Below are 25,493 nucleotides of genomic sequence, written 5' to 3'. Positions count from 1 at the left end.
CAGGCACACTCCACCCTCCATTTTCCCCACTACTGCAGCCGCCTCCAGGCCCGTTGCTATAGAGCCTACCTGTGTGTCAATAAACAACAGCTGAAGCACCCGGTTCCTCTCTTTTCTGATGGGGGTGGGGTGAGGGGTGAAACCCACCCTCCAAGTAGAGCAAAAACGGCAAGAACCGTGCATCTCCTGGTGGTCACTTCTGTGTGTGACCCAGGCCACCCGCCCTCCTGTCCTCTGTGGGGTACAGAGGTGCTGGGAAAACAGGAGGATACTGTCTAGAGATACGTACCCCTTCAGCACCCTGAGGAGGCAGTAGCTGGGTCAGTGAGCCTCAGCTGGGAAATTTTACTGGCTTATTTGGACCAAAGAGGAGAGGGCAAGCGACAAGTCCCCTCCCTTCTGCTCTGGTGGGCTAGATCTTCACCAGCAGATGTCCCCAGTAAGGGCACTGTAGGAGAACACCAGCTTCTGCTCAGAATATTTCTCTCTGGGCTCCCTTTGTGCCCCATTGTCTGCCCCTTCCATGACAAAACAGGGCCAAGGGGTTCAGAGAGGTGTAGGAAGGGAACGGAATCTGGCTTGCACCTTACTGCTCTGGACTCCTCAAGAATCAAGCCCTACCTGGTGGGAGGAGGCACTGGTCTTGAAGGAAGGTCGGGTGGGCTCCAGGAATATAGGGCTTTGGCCTCATTCTCAAGGCCCAGCATATTGTCTCATCGGGCCACTCTGCTTTTTCTGGCCATCAGTCCCTCCTCAGGACCCAACTTGGAAAAATGCGCAAAAGCATTCCGCTTTCCGGGCTGTCCCAACTTCCCGACTATCCTGTTTAAAATGTCCTGGTGTTCCCTAACTCCTGTCCCGTTGGTGCTGTGGGGAGAAGCCGAAACCCACCCTGGAGCTCAGAGTCGGGAGGCTTTAGAGAAGGACGAGAACCGGTTGCTGCAGTTGGCTGTGGTAAGGGCTGAGGAGGAAGAACCTGGAGGGGACCCGAGCTATCTGCTGGGAGGGGCAGGAGGTGAAGACCCAGGCCCGGGCCACCGTGACTTGCGGGTCTGGAGGTACTGGTAGAATCTGCGCAGAGCTTCGGACAGGGAAGCGGAGGAGGAACGGCCAATGGGCGGGGCCCGTCCCGCGCGAGCAGCCAATGGGCGGGGCCCGTCCCGCGCGAGCAGCCAATGGGCGGGGCCCGTCCCGCGCGAGCAGCCAGTGGGCGGGCTGGGGCGGAGGCGGGCCGACGGGCGCCGGGTCTGGCCGTGCGGTCCCCGGCGCTTGCTGAAGGCGCGGCGATGACCGCTCTGAGCCGGGGCGAGGCCACCGAGGCGGGCAGGTAAGGGGCTGAGGCCCGCGGGCTGGGCTCGGCGGCGGGGCGGCGGGTGGAGGATATCGGAGGCTGCCGCGAGAGGACGCTGCCCGGCGGGACGAGGCGGCCTCGGGGCTCCCTACGCCTAGGCACATTCTGGCCGCGGGGCAGACACTTCCCGGCCGCCGGAGTTTGGGCTCGGCTCCAGAGCTGCGCAGCACGGCCCGGGGCTCCTCCGGGGGCTGCGAGGTGTTGGCGAGGGGGCAGATGGCCCCGCTGTAGGCGCTGGGGGATGAGAGAAGTCCGGGCAGCATCAGGATGGGCACCCTCCGTGGGACGCCTCTTACCTCGTCTCCACCACCATCGCTATTCATTCATTCGTGTACTCATTCATTCATTCACTCACTCATTCATGCCCCAGCCAAACCGATTCCCTCGTCCTGACTGCCCTCACCCAAAGTCTGGCCCTTCCCTGCTGGCCCTCGGAGGGGTCAGCCACTTTCTTCTCCCAGCCGGGTCTGCAATTGTAGTGGCCCGCGGCGGCCCAGGAGGCAGCGTGGTGCTGTCCCGGCACGACGCAGCCGCGCCCGTGTTCCAGGCCCGTCCTCATCGGGCGGGCTGGGGCCGGTCTCTCAGCCTGGAGATCTGATCCAAAGCCTCTTTGGGAGGAAGGAAAGTTCCTGCGGCTGGGAAAGGGGCAAGGAGTTGGGCAGGCTGGACGTGGCGTTTCACGCGACAGCAAGAACTGTGTCCTCTGCACCTTGAGGTCTTGGGTGCTGCTGGCTGGATTATTTAGGGAAGACAGAGACAGTGAATGAAGCTGTAACAAGTTCCTACGCTTGCCCAGGTCCCAAGCCGCACAGTGTGAGCTCTGGAGGTCGGCCTGGCTCCCCTGGCCCGCTAGCACTGGGGAAGGTAGGGTGAGTGTGTGAGTCTTGTGCCCACTCCACACAGGTTCATGGAACTGGCTGAATCCTCTGGCGCTCCCTCTGCCCTGTTTTCAGAGGCTGGTGGGTCTCTACCCAGCCTCATTTGCCCTTACTTGCTTTGTCTCCCCACTCCTCATGGTTGTTTAAGGGTGCCCCATCCTTGCGGGTGTCAGGATCTTAGGGAATAAGAGAGGGCCCTGACAATCTGTGATGTCTTTACCCCATGTACACCTCTAGCTGGCTCCAAGGTCCAGCTCCTTTAAAAGATCTATAGGGCTGCAGGGAGAGTTGGCGTAGAGAGGGTGTCCCTCCCGTCCTGCAGTGAGGGCGTCAGTATGCCCTCTCCCCAGTTCTCTGATTATGTTGGCTAGAGTCCAGCCCATGCTGACAGACATGGTTTGAGGTTACAGTTTGACAGGACCACGTAAGCAGTGAGCATCTCTGGGGCAAACGGACAGGTCTAGAGGGCAAAGCTGATAGAGGCTGCCACCAAGCCTCCACCAGAGTATGGGCTGGGACCAAGATGAAGTTCTTCCTGACTTGCCCAAGTGAGAAATTTGGGAATTAGCCTAGAGGGGACAGCCTGGGCCAATCTGTGCCTTGATGTTCCAGGTTGCTTTCAAATTTCTGAACTTAGGGGAGTCCTCCCTCAAGAGCCTTAATGCAGACCAGAAAGACCTGTGTGCCAGTTCTCCCACCTACGATGACCCCCTGAGGTTGGAGTTGGCGGGACTCAGGATGGGTTTATGCCAGCCAGCCTCCCTGAAGCTCTTCCAAGTGCCTGCCTGGGGGCTCCGCCCAGTCCTTAACCTGGTGAAGCTGTGGCTTTCCCCGGTCCCCCACCCCCCAGCAATGCCACATACCGTATTTATCGAAACAGCATGAAGAGCCTTGCTCTGGGAATCGGAAGTGAGTTCTAAGGCTCACGCTGCTCTTATTTGGCTGAGACTTGGGGAAAGTCAGGTCCCCTTTCTGGGTCTGCTTTGCCACCATCATAAGGTAAGGAAATTGGATGGTAGGCTCCCAAGGGTGTTCTCTATGATGTCATTCAGTGATTCTGTTATTTGCCTCAATTTCCCCTCAATTTCTGATGGCATTTTATTTCTTCACATAATTTCTTCTTTGCTATGACTCCCTACAGAAAGTCCATGAAATCAAGGGGTGCCCGGCTGGCTCAGTTGGTGGAGCAACATGACCCTTGATCTCATGGTCATGAGTTCAAGCCCCACAGTGGGCATAGAACTCACTTAATAAACACACACACACACACACACACACACACACACACACACAGAGACCCATGAAATGGAAAACCAAACAGCATTCCACTTGGTACAGTGTCCAGTGTCTGAGTTTGGACACCAGGAAATAACTTGCTTTTCTCCTTTCCTGAAAAGTGAACATAGGCCCCCACATTTCTGCCACTGCTTCTGGTGCCAAGGTTAAGTTTGGCATGAAGTCGGTCTAGGCCACTGTGCTGCTATGCACCCAGGCTGCAGGGCATCAATCTGTCACTCTCCGTCGTCACCAAACTTTGCAGCTTTGATGAAACCCCCAGGTGTTTACTCAAGTAGGAAAGGAAGGAGGAGGGGATAGCAGGGACCCCTGGGAATGGAGCTTTCTGTGTGATGAGAAGTAACTGCCCCCCACCCCCCACCCCAAGGAGTACCTGTGTGCTATAGCACAGATTCCAGAAGGAAGGTTTTTTCCCCCCAAGAATGTAAACCTCTCTAGGGTAAGCTGTTTCCACCCTTCTCCCTGCCACAGCTACACATTTTTACTGGCTTAGAAATGCTTGGTCCTGGGGCGCCTAGGTGGCTCAGATGGTAGAACGTCTGCCTCCAGCTCAGGTCACGATCTCCAGGTCCTGGGATCCAGCCCCACATTCAGCTCCCTGCTCAGCGGGGAGCCTGCTTCTCCCTCTCCTTCTGCCTCTCCCCCCGCTTGTGCTCTGTCTCTTTCTCTCTCTCAATGAATAAATAAAATCTTTAAAAAAGAAAGAAATGCTTGGTCCTAGTTTAGGATAGGAGTTTTAATAACCCGTGGAGACTGAACCACTCTTTGAGTCCTAGTCATAACCACATGTTTCCTCAGCTGATGTTTAATATCTCTTAGAAAATCACAAGGTGAGTTTTTTAAACAGTCGTGTTTTTGGCTGCCACTATTTCTTTCTTTTTTTACTTAAAAGTTATCTCTATACCCAAAGTGGGGCCCGAACTTACAACCCTGAGATCAAGAGTCACACGCTCTACTGACTGAGCCTGCCAGGTGCCCATCGGGAAGCATCTGACTCTGGGTTTGGGCTCAGATCATGACCTCAGGGTCCTGGGATGGAGCCCCGTGTCACACTCAGTGTGGGGTCTGCTCAAGTCTCTCCCTCTCCCCCACCTCAACCCCCCCCACTCTCTTGTGCTCTCTCTCAAATAAACAAATAAATCTTTAAAAAAGAAAAAAAATAATTAGTTTAAATCAAACACAAATTCCATTCCCTCCCAGCAGGTTGATGTGGCGCAGTAACGGTATATTAAATAATTGCCAAAATCCAACCGGCATTTCATTTCTTTGACATCCCTCTTGTTCTCTGACTTAGGGTCAGAGCAGCCTGGGTGGTATGCCTCAGCAAACAACCGTGACCAGTCCTAAGGCTTTTCTCTCTCTCTTCTGTGGAAAAAAATTTAAATGTTTCTAATAGGTGTCAATATTTACTGGATTACTCAAAACCTACCCATACCAACCCAGGCCACACAAAATGCTATTTAAAAATAATTTTTGAGGGGCGCCTGGGTGGCTCAGTGGGTTAAGCCGCTGCCTTCGGCTCAGGTCATGATCTCAGGGTCCTGGGATCAAGTCCCACATGGGGCTCTCTGCTCAGCAGGGAGCTTGCTTCCCTCTCTCTCTCTCTGCCTGCCTCTCTGTCTACTAGTGATCTCTCTCTGTCAAATAAATAAATAAAATATTTAAAAAAATAATAATTTTTGAATTTTGAAGGACTGTCCAGAAATGTTATTTTAAAACAACCCAGCAACAGAGGCGCCTGGGTGGCTCTGTTGGTGAAGCGTCCAACTCCTGGTTTCCACTCAGGTCATGATCTCAGGGACTTGGGATCGAGTCCCATGTCGGGCTCCCTGCTCAATGGGAGTCTGCTTTTCCTCTCTCTCTCCCTCCCTCTGCCCCTCCCCCTGCCCATGCACAAGTTCTCACTTGCTCTCTCTAATAAATAAATGTTTTTTTAAAAGATTTTATTTATTTGACACAGAGAGAGAGCACAAGCAGGGGGAGTGGCAGGCACAGGGAGAGGGAGATGCAGGCTCTCCACTGAGCAGAGAGCCCGATGTGGGGCTCAATCCCAGGACCCAGGGATCACCACCTGGGCTAAAAGCAGACACTTAACTGACTGAACTACCCAGGTGCCCAATAAAGAAATCTTTTTTTTTTTTTTAAGATTTTATTTATTTATTTGACACAGGAAGGAACACAAGCAGGGGAAGTGGGAGAGGGGAAGCAGGCTCACCACTGAGCAGGGGACCCAATACAGGGCTCCAACCCAGGACACCAGGATCATGACCTGAGCCAAAGGTAGATGCATAACAACTGAGCCACCCAGGCACCCCACAAATCTTTTTTTTTTTTTTAAACAAAATTAAACAACCCAGCGACATTACCTCAGAATTAATATTCATACTGGGCTTCCTTGACTACCAAACAAGTTGAAAAATGCTTATATTTTTCATTGTTAAATCCTTTTATTGTAGATAAATTCAAACATATATAAAGAGAGAGAATAGTATAATAAGCAGGATGTGCCCATCACCCAGGTTCAAAAATTACCAAGTTATGGGCCAACCTTGTTTTATATGTACCTTCCTCCTCTCTCACTCCTAGATTATTTTGAAGCAAATCTAAGATATTATTTTATCCACAACTATTTCAATGTATATCTATAAAAGATAAAGCCTTTATTTTTTTTTAAGATATTATTTATTTACTTGAAAGAGACCAATAGAGGGTGAGAGAACACAGAGGAAGAGGGAGAGGGAAAAGCTCCCTGCTCAGGGAGCCCAATGTGGGGCCTGGGATCATGACCTGAGCCGAAGGCAGACACTTAACAACTGAGCCACCCAGGTGCCCCAAAGATAAAGCCTTTAAAAAGCATAACTACAGGGGCGCCTGGGTGGCTCAGTGGGTTAAAGCCTCTGCCTTTGGCTCGGGTCAGATCTCAGGGTCCTGGGATCGAGCCCCTCATCAGGCTCTCTGCTCAGCAGGGAGCCTGCTTCCTCCTCTCTCTCTGCCTGCCTCTCTGCCTACTTGTGATCTCTGTCCGTCAAATAAATAAATAAAATCTAAAAAATAAATAAATAAAAAGCATAACTACAATACTGTTATCACACCTAAAAAAAAATAACAATAGGGACGCCTGGGTGGCTCAGTTGGTTGGACGACTGCCTTCGGCTCAGGTCATGATCCTGGAGTTCTGGGATCGAGTCCCGCATCGGGCTCCCGGCTCCTCGGGGAGTCTGTTTCTCTCTCTGACCTTCTCCTCACTCATGCTCTCTCTCACTGTCTCTCTCTCAAATAAATAAATAAAAATCTTTAAAAAAAAAATAACAATAAGTCCTTAAAATCACCAACAAGTTAGCATTTAAATGTCCCCCATTGTCTCATAGACATCTTTGTACCATTTGTTTAGTTTAATAAGGATCTGAATGAGGTTTAAGCAATTGGTTAACATACTCAATCTCTATATCTATGTCTCTATAATCTTTTGTAATCTATAGGTCCCCCTTCCATCTCTTCTTCTTTTTTTTTCCCTTGCAATTTTTAACTAATCTCTATACCCAGCATGGAGCTTGACCCTTGGAACTAACCCTAACTCTAACCCTAACCCTAACCCTAACCCTGAGATCAGGAGTTGCATGCTCTCCTGACCAAGCAACCCAAGCGCCCCTAGCTTGAATCTTTCTATAAAGAATGTTCTTTCTTCAGCTCTTTGGTCACTGAGGTATAGCACCATCAGGGGAGATCTAGTTTTATCAAGGAAGGAACAGGATGACAAAGATTTGTTCCTTGGTGAAGGATCACTAGTTACAACAAGGTCCATTTAGGTGTTGGAAAGAACATTCTAACACAACTTTCTGCATGACACACCTGAAGGATGATACTCACATGTAGGCACACATTTTTAAATTTCATGTGCCTGATTGCAACTTTACCTTCCCCCCTACCCCCAACACCCACTGGACTATTTATTTCCTTATACCAAGCTGTTTGATGTAGATAACACTAAATGAGATTTATTCCTTCTTTTCTTTTCTTTTCTTTTCTTTTCTTTTCTTTTCTTTTCTTTTCCTTTCCTTTCCTTTCCTTTCCTTTCCTTTCCTTCCTTTTCCCTTCCCTTCCCTTCCCTCCCTCCCTCCCTCCAACTCTTTCTTTCTTTCTTTCTTTCTTTCTTTCTTTCTTTCTTTCTTTCTTTCTTTCTTATACCAAGTTGCTTGATGTGGATAATGCTGAATGAGATTCCTTCCTTCCTTCCTTCCTTCCTTCCTTCCTTCCGTCCCTTCCTTCCTTCCTTCCAAGATTTTATTTATTTGTCAGAAAGACAGAAAGAGAGCACAAGCAGGGAGAGCAGGAGGCAGAGGGAGAAGCAGGCTCCCTGCTGAGCAAGGAGCCCCACAGGGGGCTTATCCCTGGACCTTGGGATCATGACTTTAGCTGAAAGGTGCTTGACCGACTGAGCCACCCAGGAGTTTCAGTTTTTGTTTTTGTTTTTCTGGTAAGTCATTCTCAGATATGGATGAACTATGATAGAATAATTGGAAGAGGCTGAGCGACAGACCTGGATTCAAGTCTTTTCTCCACTACCGAGTTACTACTGGCTCTGAGCCTCCCTCTCTCCATCTGTAAAACACAGTCACATCCCGCTGGCTTCAAAGGTTGTCCAGCCGGCTGTGTAAGGGTCTGAGACACAGTAGGTGCTCACTAAAGTTAGTTTCCCTGCGATGCTTCCAGCTTTGAGAATCTGAGACCAGATCTCTGATGAGCCAGACTCAGCCTTAAGAAATCTTGGTCTGTTTTCCTTTTGAAGGTGCAAAGTTTATTTTTCTGAAATAAACTTTATATTTTGAGGTAATTGTAGATTCACATGCAATATTATGACATAATACAAAGATCTCATGTAACTTCCACTCAGTTTCTCCCAGTGGTAACATCCTGCATAAGGAGAGCACCATGGTCTCTCAACCAGAAAGTTGATATTGCTATAACCCATTGACCTTCCTCAGATTCCACTGGCAAAGTTCATTTTTAAAATCAAGGTTTCTTTTTCTCTTGGATTCTAAGCGCCTTCATGTAAGAAGAATGAGGTTTTAGAAATTTGGAGTATCAGAAGTATCTATTAATATCGCTGTGCCCTTGAAACAATTCTTTTTCTTGCTGTATCCTTTTTCTTCCTTTTTATTCTTTCCACCAAATGAGAATAATGTATTGTGATCATAAAATTCAGGCAGAGTGTACAGAAAAGAAAATAAATAACACCTAAATCCCAACTCATGGAGAAAAATATTGTTGATATTTTGGTGACCATCCTTCCCACATATATTTTATTATGCATGCTTTTCTATATAATGCTTTTCCCAATGTTATGAATGTTATGTAATGCTATCCTTCCATGTTCCTATGGATTTAGTTTTGCTACGATAAATATCATTTTAATTGTTACATAGCCTTTCATCCCTGAATAAACCACAATTTGTTCCTGCCCTATTGTTCCTTTTTTCTTCAAACTACAGTCCTGTGAACATTCTTATACATTTCAATTTGTGTCCAGTTATTTTCTAAGAATGAATTGTTAGGGGTGGAATTTATGGGTCTGATGGGTATCTACATATGAAATGTATCTACCTATTGTCGCACTCCCCTGCCACACAGTAGTGGGTGAGACTGCCCATTGATCAGCATGTTGATCCACAGTAGTTATTATTAAACTTTAAAGCCTTTGATGTTTCATAAGTATAAAAGAAGATATCATTTCTACCTTTTATTTTAAATATTAAAAACAATCTTGTTTTTTGCTGATTTTGAAAGTATTACATGCTTCTAATAAGTTTAAATAAAAGAGAAATTAAGAGAGTAAAAATCAGGGACGCCTGGGTGGTTCATTGGGTTAAGCATCTGCCTTCAGCCCAGGTCGTGGTCCCTGGGTCCTGGGATAAATCCCCACACTGGACTCCCTGCTCAGCCCGGAGCCTGCTTCTCCCTGTTCCTCTCCCTCTCCCACTCCCCCTGCTTGTGTGCATTGGCTCTCTCACTCTCTCTGTCAGATAAGTTAATAAAATCTTTTTTAAAAAGAGCAAAAAAATCACCCTATAATTCTCAGACAAGATATAATCACTGTTGTTTGATATATGCCTTTTGGTATAGAAGGTTAAATTTTATAAATGGATTCATTATCTCTTACTTACTAATCTGTACCTACTTTTCACTAAACAACACATTTTGGGTCTTTTTCTCTATGAGCCCATGCAGCGATACCCCCACTATTTTAGTCAACTGCATAGGAATCACGATATTGATAGAATATTACTTAGATATTTCCACTTTTTCATCATAATTGTTAAACATACAAATATAAATTTCTGACTACTTGTCCATTTATTTCTTTATGCCAAATTCTGTGAGATGGAGTTCTTGGATCAAAGTATCTGTAGATTTGTAACACATCCTTGGTGGTACTGAGCACTCTAAATTTGTAAATGTTTGCCAATAATATAGTTATGAAAACTATTTCTTCTTTTATAACTTGCCTGTTCAATATTCTTTGCTCACTTTATTTTATTTTTTTTTATACATATTTATTTTCAAAAAGATTTTATTTATTTATTGAGAGAGAGAGACAGAGGGAACAAGAGCACAGGGAGAGACAGAGGAGAGGGAGAAGCAGGCTCCCTGTTGAGCTGGGAGTCTGACATGGAGCTCCATCCCATGACCCTGGGATCATCACCAAGCCGGAGGCAGACCCTCAAACATCTGAGACACCCAGGTGCCCCTTTGGTCATATTTCTATTAGATCATTTACTTCCTCTTACTGACTTGGATGAGCTCATTTTATGTTTAAGAATATCAATTCTTCGTTCAAATTTTGATGTACAAATTTTTTACTTTTTATGCAATTATGTGTTTTATGTGTTCTGGGTTTTATATCTTGCTTAGAAAAATCTTTATATCTTGCTTAGGAAAATCTTTCCTGGGGTGCCTGTGTGTCTCAGTTGTTAAGTGTCTGCCTTCAGCTCAGATCATGACCCAAGGGTCCTGGGATCGAGCCCCTTGTCAGGCTCCCTGCTCAGTGGGAAGCCTGCTTCTCCCTCTCCCACTCCCCCAGCTTATGTTCCTTCTCTTGCTACCTCTGTCTATGTCAAATAAATATATGAAATCTTTAAAAAAATCTTTCCTAATATTTTAATACTCTCCTCCATTTTGTTTTAGTTCTTTATTGATTTAGAAAATGTTTGGATGTTTACTCTCTTTGGAATTAATTTTTGTGAATGGTGTGAACTACACAGGTGCCCCAATACCATTTATTGGACAATCCGTTCTTCTCTTTCTTATTTGGACCACTTTCTTTATCATGTACTAAATTCCCAGATAGCCACAGATCATGTTCTGGACTCCTTGTTAGTATCTGTTCATCTTTCCTAAGCCAGTAAATACCATAGTATTTTGGTTTTTTAAAATTAAATTTAATTTTATTTAAATTCAGTTAATTAACATGTAGTGCATTATTAGTTTCAGAGGTAAGAGGTCAGTGATTCACCAGTTACATATAACACCCAGTGCTCATTACATCATGTGCCCTCCTTAATGCCCATCACCCAGTTACCCCATCCCTCTACCCCCCTCCCCTCCAACAACCCTCAGTTTGTTTCCTATGAATACCATGTTATTTTGATTCCTCTAGCTTTGTAGTTTGTTCTGACATCTGGTAAGGCAAGCCCTTGCATTAAATTTGAGATAAATTCTCTCCTTTAAAACTTTGAATCTTCCCACTCAAGAACATTTATTCAAGTCTTCTTTTATGTCTTTTTAAAAAGGTTTGTGGTTTGTGGTTTTCTTCTCATGGACTTTCAACATTTTAAAAGTTTATTCTTAGGTATTTTATATGTGTTGTTTCCATGTGAATAGAATCATTTTACCAAATATTTCATATATATATATATATATATAAAGTTATATATATATTATATATTTCACATATATATACATATATATGAAATATAATATATATATATATAAAACTTTGTTTTTTTTACTGTGGGTCTACGGAGAAACTACTTTTATGACTTTTGTGCTGACCTTATAACCCCTAGAATAATAGACTACCCCACCAAAGCTCTGCCTAGTCTACTGCCTAAATATAAGAATGTCTGGGCCATTTTCTTTTGTTTTTGTTTTTGGGGTTTTTTTTTTTTTAGTTGATTATGTATCCTCTAGATAGTTTATCATCTTTCAAATAAAAATTCTCTCTTCTGGGGGTAGCGCCTAGCTGTTGAGTCTGTGGAGCATGCCACTCTTCTTCTCTGGGTCCTGAGTTCAAGCCCCACTTTGGATGTAGAACTTACTTGAAAAATAAGTAAATAAGAAAATTTCTCTCTTTTTAGTGTCTAAACCTTTTCTTTCTTTTTCTTGCTTTTGTGCAATGGCTAGAACGTCCAGAATATTATTGAATAATGGGGGTGAGAACAGGCATTCCTAGGGGTGTCAGACAATCTGGAGTTCTCCCTGGAGGAAGAGGTCCCAGAACCCAGCAAGCCGCATAAGACTAGGTCATGGCTCAGGAATCTGAACCCTTCACTGCAGCACAGTCTGGGAGAGCCCCGTTGTCCAGAGCCTGCGGCAGGGCACGAGCCAGACCCTGCTTTGGGCCGTCTCAAATACCGGCCAGCTACCAGGTTGGGTGCTGGACACCGATCCCAAATGGGACCTCAGATGAGGGGGCGCTTGGATCCTTTTTCGGAGGGGCCGGGAGGTGCAGCGGGGTTGCTGCACTCGCGGCAGCATCTCCCGCCCCGTCTGCGTCCCCTCTGTCCAGGCTTCAGGGCCCATCGGCCCACTGGGAGGTTGGGCTGCGCGGGTGGGCGGGATCCCTGGCGCCAGGCCGCCGCCTCGGGGAGCTGGCGCTCCTTGTGGGGCTGGAATTCTGGGTGTGGCCGCCCTCTGGCGCCGGGTGACCCCGGGCTTCTCAGTCCCTGCCCCGGCAGGCGCCGAAAATGGACGGTGCCTCTCCCGCTGCAGCTCGCGCGCCAGGGGTGGAGGAGCGGCAGGTGAGGACGCTGTGAGGGTGGGGGTTTGGCCCCCGGCAGTGAGGCTGCGGGCGATGGCAGCTCCCTCCCCGCAAGGAACCTTCTCCCGTCCTCCGGCATCTCGGCATCTCCGCCGACTTTCACTGAGAGGAAGGCAGTAGGATCCTAGGTTGGTGTGAGCCGGCCCAAGACTTGCGCTCAACGACATCCTGGCTTGTACTCAGAGACCTGTCCTCACGGCCGTCCCTGGGGTGCGGTCACCGGCCTGCTCCCGCAGGTCTTTAGCACCTGAGTCTGGATTCATACCCCACCACCCCACCACCCCACCACCCCACCACCCCACTACCCCACTGAAGGCACCCATTCTGTCCTTGCTGCTGAAGCGACTGCCTCCAGTCTTCCTCCTACCTGCCTCGCAGCAAACCACGGATTCCCATTCCTCCTTTTGACACGCTCCCTCGGCTTCCATGACAACCCCTACCCCTAAGTGTTCTTTCTACCTCTTGGCTCTCTCCCTCCTAGTCTCCTAGGGGGACTCTCTCTCCCCGACACAGTCTTTCAGTGTTGTGCTTCTTTGGGTCCCAGATTTCTCTCCTCCTTCAACACCTCCTTGAGATATAATCCACATACCACAAGATTCACCCTTTTACAGTGTACAGTTCGGTGGCTTTAATGTATTCACCAAGTTGCACACCAATTCCAGAACAGTTTAATTCCAGAACAGTTTCATCACCCCAAAAAGAAACTCTACCCACATTAGTCACTTCCCATTTCCCCTCACCCCAGCACCTTGGCAACCACTAATCTGCTTTCTGTCTCAGAGGATTTGCCAGTTCTCGACATTTCCTGTACAGGGAATCATAGGTTTGTGGTCTTTTGTAACTGGCTTCCTTCACTTAGCATAATGTTCTTTCATATTGTAGCTTGTATGAACGCTTCACTCCTTTTCAGGGCTCAGTAATATTCCACGGTGTGGATGTACCATAGTTTCTCTGTTCATCAGTTGATGGGTATTTTGGGGGCTGTTGATGTTTCCATTTTGGGGGCTCATTATCATAATGCTGTGAGCATTCTTGAAAAAGACTTTGTGTGGACATGTGTTCCGTTCTCTTGGGGTGCATACTGAGGAGAGCAGTTGTTGGTTCCTGAAGGAACCATCTGACGGACCAGCAGACTTTTACAAAGCAGTCATACCATTTCACATTCCACCAGCAATGTGCAAGCATTCAATTTCTCTGCATCCTCACCAACACCTAATACTGATCATGGTCCCCCAGTGGGTGTGAAATGATATCTAATTGTGGTTTTGATTTGCATTTCCTCGATGGCTAATGATGTTGAGCATCTTTTCATGTACTAATTGTTCATTTGACATTGCCTTTGGAAGAATGTTTATTCAAACATGTACCCATTTTTAGTAGGATTACTTGTCTTTATCATTCATTTGTAAGATTTCATTTCTTCTTATGGGTGCCTGGGTGGACACTCTTGCTTTTGGCTCCAGTGCTGATCTTAGGGTCATGAGATTGAGTTGTGAGTTGGAGCCCTGGGTGGGATTTTGCTCTCAGCGGGAAGCCTGCTTGGATTTCTCTCTCCCTCTCCCTATGCCCCTCTCCCCACCTCCTGCAAGTATGCTCTCTTTCTCTCTCTTCAATAAATAAATACATCTTTTTTATTTTTATTTTTTATTTTTAAAAATATTTTTTGTAAGATTTTATTTATTTATTTGTCAGAGAGAAAGAGAGCACAAGCAGGGGGAGCAGCAGGCAGAAGGAGAAGCAGGTTCCCTCCTGAGAAAGGAGCCCAATGGGGGACTTGATCCAGGACCCAGGGATTATGACCTGAGCCAAAGGCAGATGCTCCACCAATTGTGCCATCCAGGTGCCCCTAAATAAATCTTAAAAAAAAAAAAAAAAAAAAAGAGTTCTTTAAAAAAAACTTATTTTAATTGTGGTCAAGAAAAACACATAACATAAAGTTTATCATCTTAACTATTTCTAAGTGCATTTGCATGCTTTGGTAGTGTTAAACATATGCATGTTGTTGTGCAAACCATCTCCAGAACTTTGTCATCTTGCAAAACTGAAGTACCCATTAAACATCTCTCCATCTTCTCCTCCCTCCAGCCCCTGGCAACCACCTTTCCACTTTCTGTTTCTTTGAATTTGATACCCTAGATATTTCGTATAAGTGGAATGATACAGTATTTATCTTTTGGGACTGGCTTATTTCACTTGGTATAATATTTTCAAGGTTGTAGGAGTTCTTTATATATTTTGGATATTAGTCTCATATCAGATATATGATTTGCAAATATTTTCTCCCATTCTGCGGTTTGTCTTCACTTTCTTGGTGATATCATCAGCACAAACCTTTCCAATTTTGATAAGGCACGGTTTATCTTTTCTTTTGTTTCCTGTGCTTTCGGTATCATATCTTAAGAGACTGTTGCCTAATCAAAGGTCACAAAGATTTACACCTGTTTTCTTTTTTTTCCTAAGATTTTATTTATTTATTTGACAGACAGAGATCACAAGTAGGCAGAATCAGGCAGAGAGAGAGAGGGGGAAGCTGGCTCCCTGCTGAACAGAGAGCCCGATGTGGGGATCTTGATCCCAGGACCCTGAGATCACGATCTGAGCCAAAGGCAGAGGCTTAACTCACTGAGCCACCCAGGCACCCCCACCTGTTTTCTCCTAAAATTTTTCTGACGTTTTTGTGGTGGGAACACAAGCAGGGGAACAGGAGAGGTAGAAGCAGGCTTTCCGCTGATCTGGGAGCCCGATGCGGGGCTCAATCCCAGGACCCTGGGGTCATGACCTGAGCCGAAGACAGACACCCAACTGTCTGAGCCACCCAGATGCCCTGAGCTTTTTTTTATATATGGTGTGAGATGGGGCTCCAGCTTAAAGCTTTTGCATGTGAATATCTAGTCCCAACACCATTTATTGAAAAGACTAATCTTTCTCCCATTGAATTGGTTTTGGCACCTTTGTTGATAGCTTCTCTTCTTTATGTATCCACTTTCCTAGCTCCTGTACTCATTCATGGGCCAGTAACTCAGAAATTTATCCCTTTGGCCTGGACCTTTCTTCTGAGCTCCTTACTCCTATATAGCTTGACATCTCCACTTAATAATTTCCCACACAACTTCAAGACTGAACTCGTGATTTTTCCTTCAAATATGCTCTTTTTCCAATATATTTTTCCCTGTTTCATCTCAGTGAAACAGAGCAGTATCCTACTTGCTTAAGCCAGAAATCTAGTCATATTTGATATTTTCCCCCGATACTCCACATCCAACGGATTAACAAGTCATGTTGATTTTATTTGGAAATATATATCCTAAACCCATCACTGGCCCTCCATCACCACTGCCACCAAGTGTGAGACATCATCTCTCCATTGGAATATAGTCTCCTAACTGATCTCTCTCCATGAAAAATTTTAAACATATACAAAAAAGGAGAGAGTTGTAGGTGGATATCCAGGCATCCATCACCCATCTATAATAACCATCAACAGAAGATTGTCCCTATTTCATTGATACTTATCTCTGCTCCCCCTTCCCCACCTCCTTTGGATGACTTTCAAGCAAATCAATGTGTCAGAGTGATCTCTTTAAGATACAAATTTAGTAGTGGATTTCCCCGTTTAAATCCCTTTATAGATTCCCCATCACTTCTAAGAAAATGACAGAAACCCTTACTGGAGTGTACAAAGCCCTGCATGATCTAGCCCTACCAACCCCTCCAGCCTCATTGCTCCCCACTTCACTACTTCCACCCTCCAGACAAAGGCTCTGTTTATGTTCCTCATACATGCCACATACTCCGGCCTCAGGGCCTTTGCACATCCATCATAAACCCTCTACAAGAACCCCTCTCTAACTCTCTACAAATACCCTCCCCCATCTGATTAACATCCACTGGCTATCAGCTCAAAATGCCACTGCTTCTTAGGGAAAGCCTCCCTGCTTTCCACAGCTGAGTCAGGACTCCCTGACAGAGGTCCAACTAGGACGCTGGGCTCTTCTTTCATAGCATAGCTGACACGGTTATAATTATGTATTGATTTATATAAATATTTGTTTCATGTCTGCCTCTCCCACCAGGTGTTTTGGGGATAGTAGTTCGCCTTATCCTTCTTAGTGTACACAGCACTTACACAGAGCTGAGCAAACAGCAGACATTCAATTGGTGTTTGTAGGAGGGAGGCAGAGAGGCTGGCAGCCCTTTGAGGTCTGTGGTCCTGCCAGCCTCTCCTGGGATAGGGATTCTCCTGACCACAGGAGGGTCAGTGGCCATTTGTAGTTCACCCAGTTCCTAGCTCTGCTTTGTTTTTCCCTCGCACAGCCCTTGCTTTCCTTCCTGGGCTGAGGCTTTCTCACCCCTTTGCAGAGAGTAAGTGAGGCCCAGAGAGAAGTGGCTTCTCCAAGCCCCTCTGCAGTGAGAGGTACTTCCAGGCCTGCCTCTGTGTCTCCCAGCCACCACATCCAGGCTCTTTCAGGAACCCAAGACACCTTCCAACCTGCCCTGTGCCCTGAGAAGATCCTGGAGGGTCCACAAAACTGGCGTGATTCTGAGGTGGGTGTCAGGGGCTAGTTGGAATCAGGGTGCATTGGATGGTGTCCACGGATGGACAGAGCAGTCTTGTCCCGAGAGTAGCCACACTTCCTGGCAGCCTTGACTGGGGATGGGGAGGCATGTGAGCACCGGGGTTGGCCTGTGGGCCCTCCCTCAGCACGCTCAGCAGAGGGCAGCCCCCAGGAGCACAGGAGTGCTCTGTTTTTTAATGAATGCAAGTCTGTTTTTCGACCTGAATGACCAGCTTCTTGTCTGGAGACAGCCAGGCCTGAAGTGGCTGGCCAAGAAAAAGTGGTCTGTGACCAGGTCCAGGGGTGCTAGCTCAGACAGATGCTGCTACAGCAGGGGGAATGTGGGATGAGGCCGGCGACAGGCAGGTCACTCTCTGTAGGACCAACCGCCTGCTCCTCGGGGTGGCCTGGGCTTCATGAGAAATCCTGAACATGCCCAACAGTTTCCCTGTTTCGGCTGTCTGTCCCGTCTGTCTCCCTGGTGACTGTTCTTGCTCCGCAGGCCTTTGAGCTCTGGCCAGCAAGGGGGCAGCCCCTGCTGGCCTCAGACCTCTGGTGGAAGGGTACTGTGGGGCAGCTGGGCCTGAGCTGCGGGAGGCAGGCACTGGGTGGGGCCCAGGTGCAAAGAGGGCTCTCCCCGCAGAGGCTCCCTGGCTGCAGTCCCAGGAGAAAGAGTCAGTCACACAGGACCTGTGTGGAGCTCTGCGGGTGTAGTTTGGGGCCTGGAGGTGCCCGTCTCCGCTTCCCATGGGCGGCTGCACTTCTAGGCATCCCTCCAGGGGCATGATGGGATGCGGAGGTCTCAGTGTCAAGGGGAGGGTGGGAGCAGGGGTGAGGCTCAGTGGGCAAGGCTGTGAGAACGGGCCCCCTCCCTGGGGCTAGGCCATGACCTCTCGGACCCCCACAGCAGCCCTGAAGATCTGCAGGTCAGAGAGGGGATTTCCCCCCATTTTACAGGGGAGCAGACCCAGAGGAAGGTGACTGGGGGCCATCCAGGAGGAGGTGAGGAGGAGGAGGAGGAGATGAGGGCAGCGAGAAGCAAACCGGAGTGACTGATCTCACTCCAGGTCTGGTGTTTGTGTCCCGAAGTCCCAGTGCAGCCGAACACACTACACAGAGAAGCTTCTCTGTGGGCAGTGTTTGTTTCTTCAGTACGCAGTTATTGAGCACTTACTGGATGCCTGAAGCTGAGTGTGGGGGCCGGGAGTAAGAGATGAATAAGGAAGCAGGTCTTAGTGGGGGACAGCCACTTAAATGAGAGGTACAGCAATGAAGATATCTGAGCAGACCGTGTGTGGAGGCAAGGTGAGAGGGGTCAGCTCTCCCCGGAGCCTCCGGCTTACCAGGCTTCGGGGAGCGGAGGTGTTGGGGGATAAGAGTGGGAGGGTCTCCATCTTGGGCAGGAGCACGGTAGCTAAGCAGGACCCAAGCAGAGCTGGGAGGGCAGCCCATTAGCAAGCCTCGCAAACACCTGAATGTCTGAGAGGAGTCAGCCTGAGCACGTTGATCCTGAATTCCATCCCTGTGAGGACCTGGGCCTTTCTAGTGTGTCCCGAGAGCCTAGATCTGGATGGCAGGGGTAGGGTAGGTGGGTCCAAAAGCAGGGAAAAGGGCAACTGGGGTCCTTTAACCAGAGTGAAGCCATTCAACCAAGCAGCTAAGGGCTTGGCTGACCAGTTCTGGGCTCCACAGAGAGACCTGGGCAGTGGGCAGCCTCTTGGCTGCCAAGAGTGGGAGATGGAGCCAGCCTTGCCCTTGGCCCGCCCACCTCCCACTGGATAGAAGGCCCTGGAGTCTCTGACGTCCCTGTAGGTAGGAGTTCTCGTTGGCAGCAGAGCTCAAAGGGGTCCTTGTTCAGGCTAGATGCAGCCACCCCCAGAGGGCTAAGCCGGCTCACATCTCCTCCCAAACAACTAGCTCTCCCAGTTTGTTTGCTTCTTTGAGCAAAGAAGATAAAGTCTTGCTGAGGGATAAGGGGGTGGGAAGGGGTCTGATCTAGGGAACCCCACATCCCAGACAGGCCCCTGCATAGCCATCTCAGCCCAAGAGACCTCCTTTGGTGTCCCCTAATCCCTGTCTACTGGGAGCGCTACAGGAGAGGGCAGAACACCCGGCCCCAGCCCTCTGCGCAGCATGCTGGAGGAGACAGAGTGCGGGATTTAGGCTGGACTGGAGTTTGAATTCAGCTCCACTCCTCCCCAGTTGAGTGGTCGGGAGCTCATGCCTTACCTGTCTGGGCTGCCTCCTCATCTGTATAACCAGACAGACAGATGGACGCTGGAGCTGGCCTCCGGGCTGGAGGTCGTGAGCCACACCTGTTCCCCACCCTTCTCCCCAGGGGCTCCCTCCACTCCCAGGGCTTGACCTGGTTTGAACCTGAGTCCTTCCCCCTCCTGACCCTGAAGGCTCGCTGGGGGTGTGGTGGAACCCAGGCCTGGGTGTCAGGCCTCCGAGCGTTCCGGCCCTGCCAACAACTGTGTATGGGGACTTCACTGGAGCCCGCCGAGCCTCTGTTCCCCACCTGTGACATGTCTACAGAAGCACCTGCCCCACGTGAGTGGCCGCAATGACATCACAGGTGTTCCTCTGCTTTGTGGGCTTTGGCCAAAGCTGGTGGGGGATTCTAGTCTGGCTGTCAGTGCTGCAGCTGTGCACCACCCGTCTCTTAGGCCCCGGTGAGGATTCATTAGAAATGGAGTCGGTTGGGCCAAGGTCATCTCTTCCTCCAAAGAAGCTGCTAGTCAGCTCGCAGATGGCTTTCTGTGGGTCTGGAATACCTGTGCTTCTGGTGGCAGCCACGGTCATTTGGTCCAGACTGTGATGACTTGGGAAGTAGGGCACCTGGCCTTCCACCTTCCCATTCATCTCAAAGCTGCCCCAGGTCGTCAGAGGGAACTAAGTACATCCCTGGCCGAGGTGTTCTCAGACCTGCTCCTGGGAAGTAGGGTTCATACCTGTGTCGAATGCCTGCCCCTCCTGAGTGCTTTGCCAGGGCTGCCGAGCTGGACAGCTGGATGGGGACCGAGCATGTGCACCCGCCCTCAGTGCCCCAAGCCCCACCCCTTCACACTCAGGATGGGGTTCAGCCGTGGGCGTCTCTCCCCTTTTCTGGTCAGCAGAAACAGCAAAGCAGCTGTCCTAGATAGGGAGTATCAGCTTAGAAAATAAAATGAGGTGCAGATTCTGTGTAGGAAATATTAGGATTGTTTTTGCAAAAGAAGATCGCTTTTTCTCTCCAGGTTTTAGAGTACTGATGATAAGCCCGACTCTATCCGCCTTATTCCAGTTTCCCTTTGGCAGAATTGTCAACCAGTGTCTGGGCTGTGTGTCAGGCCTGTGACCCTGGAAAGATGTAGGCAGGCTCTCGGGAAGGACCCAGAGCCAGGCTGTGCCGCACGGAAAGGTGCTCCTGCTTCTTTGGCTTGACCTTGTAAATGTGTTGTGTGACCTTAACGGAGGAAGGAAATCTCTGTGGACATGTGATTCCTGTCTTGCTGAGGACGTTCCTGGAAGTCCAGAGGGGCAGGGCCCCAGATCCAGAGCCCAGGCAGGGGGACTCACTCTGAATTCCAGGACGCATCCTTCTCCTTCTGAGCTGTAAAGAAAGGAGAGACGTGGGGGCAAGATTCATCAGTGGTTTCTATACACTGGTTGCATGTTTCAGATCACCTGAGGGCCTTGAAAAGCCTGGAACTGAACATGGGCCTATCTTATGACCCACCAATTCCAATCCTAAGTGTTTACCCACAGGAAGGAATACTTGTGTCCACACGACAGGTACTGGAATGTTCTTGGCCACACTTTCGCAACAGGCAAAAACTGGAAAACTGCCCAGATGCCCATCTAGAGTCAAATGAATAAATCAGTTGCAGTAAGTCCATGTAATGTGATACAAAACACTAGTGAAAAGGCATAGTTTACAGCTACACAGCCACAGAGAAGAGTACGTGTGCGACGATTCCATTCATAGGAAGCCCACGGAAGCCCAGATGACAGTCATCCTTGTGGGATCTGGAGGGAAGCCTTGAGACTGGAAGGAGCAGGGGGGCCTTTGGGGGTGGTTTCCAAAGTGTGTTCTATTTGTGAGATGCACTGGATCTTATACTTGTTTTTTGTGGTGTGTTTTTTTTTTTAAGATTTTATTTATCCATTTGACAGACAGAGATCACAAGTAGGCAGAGAGGCAGGCCGAGAGAGAGGAGGAAGCAGGCTCCCTGCTGAGCAGAGAGCCCAATGGGGGGCTCCATCCCAGGACCCCGGGACTAAGACCTGAGCCGAAGGCAGAGGCCTTAACCCACTGAGCCACCCAGGTGCCACTGTATACTTGTTTTATGTGTACTCTTCTGTGTGAAAATTACTCTTTACTACGAAGTTGAAAATATTTTATTACCTAGCTGAAGGTGAGAAAGTGTCACTGGGCCCGGCCTTGACTCTAGTATCTCGAATGTCCAGGAGAATTGAACTTGGGAGATGCGTCCAAGTTGCCCCAGGGGACCCTGAAGGCATGGCTGGTTCAGGCTGCTGCCAGGCCTGGCTTTCTGCTTCAGTGTGGCCAGGGTACAGCTCCGGCCAGAGGCTTATGGGAGCCTGGGGTTGGGGGGGGGGGTTGCCCCAGGGCTACAGAGGTTTGAGTGTGGGCGAGCGGGGTGGGTAAGCTGGACTGTGCCTGGGCACAGGGTGGCCCAGGGGCATGCCATTGAGTGGACAGTGCAATGGAGGGGGGAGGATCCGGCCTGTGTTTTCCCCAAATACTGCATCCCATCCTGTCTGAGCAACTTTCTTCTTTTTCTTATGTCTTCTGCCTCCCCGCGAGCTCCCCTTCTGATCAGTCAGCCAGCATGGACTGGGTACCTGGTGGTGCTGGGCCAGTCCTGATGCCTGTTCCATGGCGAGGTTCCATCCGTCTGCAGGGGACCCCCGTGGGCTCTATCTCTGTGCTTTGCCCTCCACTCCTCCCTCTGGGAGTGTCACCATCTCTCTTTCTCTGTCTCCTTCCCTCACAGTAGCAAACACTGAGTGCCCACTGTGTACTGGGGATACAAGGATGTATGAAACACACCCCTGGGGGAGCTCAGAGTGGAGTGGGGGCAGACAGATGTGTAAACAGAGTGTGCTTACAGTCTGGTGTGGTGGGTGCTGGAACGACAGCAGGATAGAGGTCACAAGGGACCACAGAGGAGGGACTGACCAGCTCCGCCCTGGGGGAAACCAGGAAAGGCTTCACAGAAGAGGTGCCATTTGAACTGGGGCTCAAAAGATGAGTGGAATTCCCCAGGCAGATGAGCGTGGAGAGGAATTCTGGGTTTGGGGTATGCACTGCTGCGGAGGGCGCAAGGAAGCTGGGGCACAGGGGAGCCTTGTGGGGGAGCCTAAGAAGGGATGCAGGAAGCTTAGGAAGGCCTGCTGAGGAGGCAGGGGGAACTCAAGAAGGAATGTCAGCAGCAGAGGGGCGGGGTCAGATCTGGGCCCCAGGTGGCTCTGCTGGCCGGCAGAAGCAGGACAGGGCCAGGCAGGAGAGCAAGCTTATCACCGAAGTTGGGGGAAGGGATGGTGGTGATGAGGCTGGCCGGCGCAGTTGGAGTGGAGAAAGTGGATGGTGTCCTGGGGACTAGGGGATTGAATTGGTGGTGGGGTTGGGGAGAACTCAGCTTCCGATTCTGGCTTGGGCCGCTGTGGCAGGAGGAGCCTCTCAGGGATGTCAGGTGCTCAGAAGGAAGCAGATCTGGGGGGACGACAGCAAGCGTGTCTTGGTGGCCGAATCCCAATGGCAGGCTGAAGCTCAGGAGGAGAGAGGGCGTCGAGGTTAGAGATTTCAGTTTGGGAGTACCCACGTGGTGGGAGTAGCTTGAGCCTGGGGAAGCTTTGAGACCGGAGTGCTCATGGCAGGTGTCCCGTGAAGCCTGGTCCACAAGTTCTGCAGGACGTAGCTCGATTCTGGCTCCTTTGGAGTCCCTCCTCGTTGTCTCTCCCTCTCCTGCTCTCTCTGTGGCCCCCCCTTTCTTGACTGGCCTGGCTCCTCTTCTGACATCTCCCCGAATCTGCTAGGTGCCCATCCCTGCCCTTTCAGCAGCCCCGTGGCAGGCCCCACGCTGGGGCTCCTGGTGGGATAAGCTCAGTGAGTATTTGTGGAGGGAAAGAAGGAAGGCTTGCGGGCAGGCCAAGTAGCTGTTCCATCCTCTGGAGAGGCACCCTGCCCTGGGACCCAGCTCAGCAGGGTGGAAGGGCCCCATCGGGGCCTCCCCCATCTTTTTCTACCCCCTCTAATGTCCAAAGTGTTGGACATTACTTAATTACTTAATGTACATAATGATATTGGGGGGGGTGGCTTTGATTAAAAAAACAGACATGGATTTGAGGAATTCTGATCTTACCCCACAGAGCACGTGTGGAGGTGGGGTGGGACTGGATGGCCCGGGGGTGTCGTTCACAACACACAGAGTAACTGGCTTGACGAGGCCTGTGTGGGAATGTCAAGGTGGCTGCCAGCATGGTGGGGGGACCCAGGCTGGTCCCCTCATTCTCCAACTTCCTGCTCTTGAAGTCTCTTCGGCAGCAGGGCTCAGTGGATCCTTGGGGGCTCCTCATCTGACTGGTTCTGTGGTGACCCCTCTCACCCAGACCTACCTGGGCATCTGACTTCGCTCTCATGCCTTTATTTTTTACTCATCTAAACACTGTAGGGGAGAAGACTAATTGGTAGAAAGTCTGACTCCATCATTTTGAAAGCGGTACATTTGGGCCCCAGGCAGGCTGTGTCAGGAGCATTATGAGGCCGTCCCGGAGAGACTGGCCTTCACAGATGGACAGGTCGGAATGGCTTGTAACCATCCTGTTCGTCACGCGTAAAGGAGTTGCTTTTAAGTTTAAAGATATTTGAAAGTCATTTGCTCCCAGTGACTGCATTTTACCCCATTTTTCTCTTCCTGGAGATGCTGTGGGGAATGTACACGGCCTTTTGTTTTTCTCATGGTCTGTCCCTCCTCCAGCCTTGCTTCCTGTCCCCACACAGTCATTCCTCCAATGTGTCATGTGTGCCTGTCACACGCTGTCATTGCCCCCAGCTCAGGGCCTTCAGTGGGGGAGACAGGAGGGTCCCCACAGGCCGAAGCCCCAGGGGATGAGCAGTTCCAGTGCCAACCCGGTGTGACAAGTGCCGAGAGGGAGGCCCGGATTGGGGTGCCTGTCACGGGCGGCTTCTCTCTAGGCTGGGGGAGGGCGGAGGGCCAGCTCCCCTCCCTGAGAAAGTCACACCGGACCTACAGATGAGTTCAGTTTAGAATCCCTGCGCAGGCATGATTATGAACACCAAGTTAGATTATGGGAACTTATACAGGGCGATGGTCCCACCCAGACGGTAAGGTTCGGCTTCCTTTTCTCTGGGAGCCCGTCTTTGACTCTCTCGGTCTGCTCTCGGAGCTCCTGCAGCCCTGACACCTCCAGTCACCCTTTCCAGTGCCCGAGTGACAGTCTCCCAGCCTCTGAGACCATGGCCAAGGTCCTGCTTGGGGTTTCGCTCTATCCCTGGCCCTCCAGGTCAGGGCGTGTTCCTTTGAGCAGGCCCCATCTCCTTCTCCTTCCTGGTGGCCCAGGAAAGCTCACAGGCTGCAGGGTCTGAGCTCTCCAAGGGCTCAGCAGTTTGACTTGTACACGCTCTGCCTCGGGGCACCCCGAGGTGCTTCTCCCACCAAAGCACGGGAGCCAAGTGAGGAACTGAGAGATGGAAGACATGGAGGGAATCTACCACACAAAAAAGGAACAAAACCTCAGACAAAACTTAAAAGGCAAATGACACACTGGGGGGATGTTTGCAAACATGATCAACTAAGGACTAATGTTCTCGAAAAAACATTTAATGCAAATCAATAAGACAAATGTGGAGATGCTCATAGACAATTCACAGGTGGGGTTCCAGGAGTTCATATGTCTACATGGGAAACTCACTTAGCCCTTCCGTAAGCAGAAATGGAAACGAAAATAGCATGTTTCCACGTACCAAATTTGCAAAAGTGAGAAAAACAGAATAGCCAGGGTTGGGCCTGGGTGTGTCGGGAACGGGCCTTCACATAGTGCTGATGGCCGTGGTTGCAAGTAGAGCATCTGGAAGCACTTTGGGCAAGGGTCTAAAGGGCCTGAGAAGTATGCGTTCTCCACCCACGAATCACACTTCTGAGAATCTGTCTCAGCCATGGACAGGGACACGGGAACTCCTCATGAGATCATGTTAAGCAACCAAAGTAAGACCTGTGAATTATAATCCATGATTCCATTCATGTAAATTCTATATTTATGCCTAAACCTTTTCTTTGGATGAGTTGGTTTTTTTTTAAGATTTTATTTATTTATTTGTCAGAGAGAGAGAGAGCGCATGAGCCCAG

At 49.4% G+C, this 25,493-nt stretch overlaps 1 protein-coding gene across 4 annotated transcripts in view; it reads left to right on the top strand.

Moving 5' to 3' along the window:
• The first annotated feature begins 1,286 nt into the window (after window positions 1-1,286).
• GRAMD2A (GRAM domain containing 2A) overlaps window positions 1,287-25,493 on the top strand; it is a 34,800-nt gene continuing 10,593 nt past the window's right edge. Inside the window, exon 1 of one of the 4 annotated variants that reach the window (XM_032864967.1) lies at window positions 1,287-1,327. In XM_032864967.1, the coding sequence (XP_032720858.1) occupies window positions 1,287-1,327 (41 nt within the window). Of the gene's footprint in view, window positions 1,328-12,484; window positions 12,543-16,208; window positions 17,108-25,493 lie in introns of those variants that run through there. The other 3 variants (XM_032864962.1, XM_032864971.1, XM_032864969.1) reach the window with 3 other exon arrangements.

The sequence above is a fragment of the Lontra canadensis genome, unplaced genomic scaffold (assembly GCF_010015895.1).
Source record: "Lontra canadensis isolate GAN:19392208 unplaced genomic scaffold, GSC_riverotter_1.0 scaffold28, whole genome shotgun sequence".
Classification (NCBI taxonomy): domain Eukaryota; kingdom Metazoa; phylum Chordata; class Mammalia; order Carnivora; family Mustelidae; genus Lontra; species Lontra canadensis.
The sequence above is the reverse complement of the archived record's forward strand: the minus strand, read 5'-3'. Positions and strand labels throughout refer to the sequence as shown.